Here is a 3728-nt window from a genome sequence, read left to right as displayed (position 1 = left end):
GCTATACAAAAACTAAATAACCAATAGGAATTAAGCTAAAAGAGTTCAACAAAAAATGAATAACTTCATTTCCCACAATGCCTCAGAGCCATTACTCGTCAAAAAAAGGCCATTTTCTGCGCGGTTACAGAGGTTGTGACTGACATGAAAGCGTACTAGATTACTGTCATTCTATTGGCTCAAATGATTAACAAAGGGGACCAATAGAAAGAGCCACAGCCACAGGAACTATGCAAGTGCATTACGTGTGTGTGTGTGTGTGTGTGTGTGTGTGTGTGTGTGTGTGTGTGTGTGTGTGTGTGTGGAGGGGGGGGGGGATCTCCAACAAACAACAAATATTTTAGGCATTTAAAACCCCTGGAGGGTCTTGGGTCGATTTGTGGCTATTTTCAAATTTTGATTACATGCCATTTGCACAGTGTTGAATGGACTATAGCCAAATTCTCCAAAAAAAAAAGTTTGATATGATTTTATTTCAAAATTCAAGTCTGACTTCCTTCAATTAGCTTCAGTGGCTAAGCTACAGACAAACTTACACTATTGGGCTTAGTGGTCGATTTGTGCCCCATTGAAACCCATTATAAACGCTATTTTTCACTGCAAATTAATTACGGTCAAAGGGATCGTCGATGTTTAACTTTCATTTTCATTTTGCAGTACGGGCCTTAGAGTTGTAATTTTTTTATTTGTCCACCGGGTGGCGCCCTTGCTCCACATTTGACCCCGGGCTGGAAAACAGCGGGCTGCTTAGACAGACCTGCGGGAAATGAAGCCTCATTTCCGGCAATGAAATCTTAGAACTGTTAGCTTTATTTTAAAACCAACATTGTAATTGTATTTAATATCAGAAAAATACTTTTAGACAGGCCTGGGTTTTTTGGCCTGTCATTTTTAAGCGGGAACCTCAGAAAGGTATTTTTGACTTTTGTTTGACATCAGAAAGCAAAGAGACTGCACAAAATCTACAGGTGTTACCATATTATATGACCCTTGGTTGTAACAGAAATGTATTAACTTCTTAATATTTTTTGTGTTGCCTTTTTTTTCAGAATGGCTTTGATGAAGCTTCTAAATACTCGCCCTGACACACCGTATTTCCGGCCACCCCCACTACATTTCAAAGTGTTAAGATCATGCGACCAGCTGAGGGTCACTAGCTGGCACTTCCAAGATGGGACAGCTACACCCCTGATTACCAAAAAGAACACTGTGGCAGCCATCACAGATACCCAGACTGTGACCAAGGTCACAATATTTGAGGAATTCTCCTCTAAAATCCAGCAGGGGGGATGCTACATAATGAGGGGGTATGAACTCAGGGGCACGGCCCCACCATACAATATAAATATAACTGCACGAACCCAATTTTTTAAGGCTGCAAACCTAACTGTTAGTGAGGATCGTTTCACCGAAGCAGAGCATCTTCTACATCCTCCTGCTCCACTGACACCTCTGAAGATGGGCTCCACAAGTGGCGGGCTCATCACAGTCCAAGGGGAGGTGGTGGAGGTAAGTATTTGTGGTTCCATCAGAATTTACATGGCTTTAGGTTTCCAAATAACCCATTATTGCGTGTATTTTTTTACAGTTAAAAATAATTTTTGCTGTCAAGCAGAGACTAAATTCTGTTAAGATTGTTAAGCACAATTTTTAAAAAATATTTTCCAAAGACCGTTTCTGGTATTTATGCAGCCAATTTGCATTGTGTCTACATACATTTGTATTGTAAGGGCTAGATTCTAATGAACAGTCTCTACTTGATAATAAAAAACAAACAGAATAATTATTTTATATACCTGTGTATATAAATTTATACAAAGGTCTTCATCTTAATATAAGATGAAGACTTAATAAGACTTCTTCTTTAAAGAAGTCCAGATGCTTTTCTTTGCAAGCTCCTTTGACTACGATGACCTGGATGACTGAGAACCTTCACAGACATCTTAATATATACTTTATAATAAAAATAAAAGCAGATACAATGGAAACTGGCAAAATTACCCTGAATTGGGCATAATGGACACCAACTAGAATTTGTAAACTGGCAAACTTTTCATTTATGTTGCTGTCACTTAAGAATCCAACTAAGTTACAAATGTATTGTTTGTAGAAAGATTTCCTTCAAGCTGTTTCATAATCATGAAAAACATCCTAATAAACTGCTTCTGATAAGTTCAATGAAGAATACTTAATAACAGCAATAATATAATCTAAAAATCTTACTGAAGAAATAAAAACCTACCACATATCAATACACTAACTATTATTGATATTTTATTTCAATTTACTTTTCAGTTTTCTGCAGTAAAGGATGTAGTGTCGGGAAAACAACACGTTCCCTTGCGAAATCTCCAGCTAAAGGAGGTAATGATGCAATTTTAGTTTTATATTGAAATTCGTTAAACTAATGTGACAAATTTAACATTGCTGGTACATGAGCAGAGTGTATGAGGCTGTGGGCTTTCTTTTTCTAGTTACTGGATTTTGGATTATTTAATTAATAAATCTATAATTCTGTCATATTTGTGATTTCAGGATGGTTATACTATCTCAGTCTGCCTCTGGAGGGAGGCAGGAATTCACACCTTTAATGTGGGAGACCAGATTAACCTCTCCCACATGAAGCTGAACCACACCGCATATGGGCCACAGCTGCACAGCACTACTTATACGAAGGTTCAGGTATGAAGAAGCTAAACCTTTGTACCAATATTTCACAGCATTGTCTTATCAACAAATGTTTAGAACTAGGTTTTGAAATGTAACTACATATTCTTTCAGTCTGGGTCAAAATATGAAATTATATCTATATATATATATATATATATATATATATATATATATATATATCAATCATATTATCTTATACACACACACACACACACACACACACGCACACACACACGCACACACACACACATATATAGATGTCCAGATAAACATAATCCCAAGACGTCTTTGGGATTTAATTACCTGCATGATTGATCATGCATCATATAATGCATAATGTAACACATACATATAAACGTATAAACACAATGTGTATGTCTTGGTGACTTACTGAAACCACATGATGACCATAGATTTTCTTTTTGGATTAAAAAAAAGGGAATGTTTGCAGGGCTAAATATGTGCTTATGCTTTGTCAACAGACAAAAGTAGAGGACAGAGAGGAGGTCCTCATCGTTGGTGTGGCCATGAGTGACGAGCCGAACCAGCTTGAGGTTCTTCTGGATGATGGGCAGAGCCTCTTCATCAACAGTGAGCTCTGGACACCATTTGACGATGAACTTGAGGAGGCAGCGGTCAGGGTAAAAGTTCAAATTAAGGGGAAGCAAATTATGCAGATTAAAAAAAAACACTGTGAATAATTTAAAAAATGTATTGATTTGTTCCTTTGTTTGTTACTTGTTTGTTTGTTCAAAAATATAAAATGTTATATTTTATAAATTAAAAACAATGAAGTTAATATTTTCTGTGTATTTATAATCTTTAATTAATCACACATAGTTAAATGCTTAAGTGACAGCAACATAAATGAAAAGTTTGCCAGTTTACAAATTCTAGTTGGTGTCCATTATGCCCAATTCAGGGTAATTTTGCCATTTTCCATTGTGTATGCTTTTATTTTTATTATAAAGTATATATTAAGATGAAGACCTTTGTGTAAATGTATATACACAGGTATATAAAATAATTATTCTGTTTGTTTTTTATTATAAAGTAGA

The 3728-nt window shown here is 35.9% G+C and overlaps 1 protein-coding gene across 1 annotated transcript; it reads left to right on the top strand.

Moving 5' to 3' along the window:
• Positions 1-1029: 1029 nt before the first annotated feature.
• Positions 1030-3371, top strand: LOC147316601 (uncharacterized). The gene is made up of 4 exons (XM_086312806.1): positions 1030-1509; positions 2296-2364; positions 2536-2682; positions 3153-3371. The coding sequence occupies exons 1-4, from the start codon at positions 1051-1053 to the stop codon at positions 3369-3371; spliced, it is 894 nt and encodes a 297-aa protein (XP_086168932.1). The 5' UTR covers positions 1030-1050.
• The last annotated feature ends 357 nt before the right edge of the window (positions 3372-3728 follow it).

This window comes from Aulonocara sp. 'chitande type north' Nkhata Bay, linkage group LG12, assembly GCF_057382095.1.
Source record: "Aulonocara sp. 'chitande type north' Nkhata Bay isolate Kocher_YH1m ecotype deep benthic linkage group LG12, A_spYH_male_GT1.1, whole genome shotgun sequence".
NCBI classification, from domain to species: domain Eukaryota; kingdom Metazoa; phylum Chordata; class Actinopteri; order Cichliformes; family Cichlidae; genus Aulonocara; species Aulonocara sp. 'chitande type north' Nkhata Bay.
Note: the sequence above shows the minus strand (reverse complement) of the source record. Positions and strands in the feature narration are given on the sequence as shown.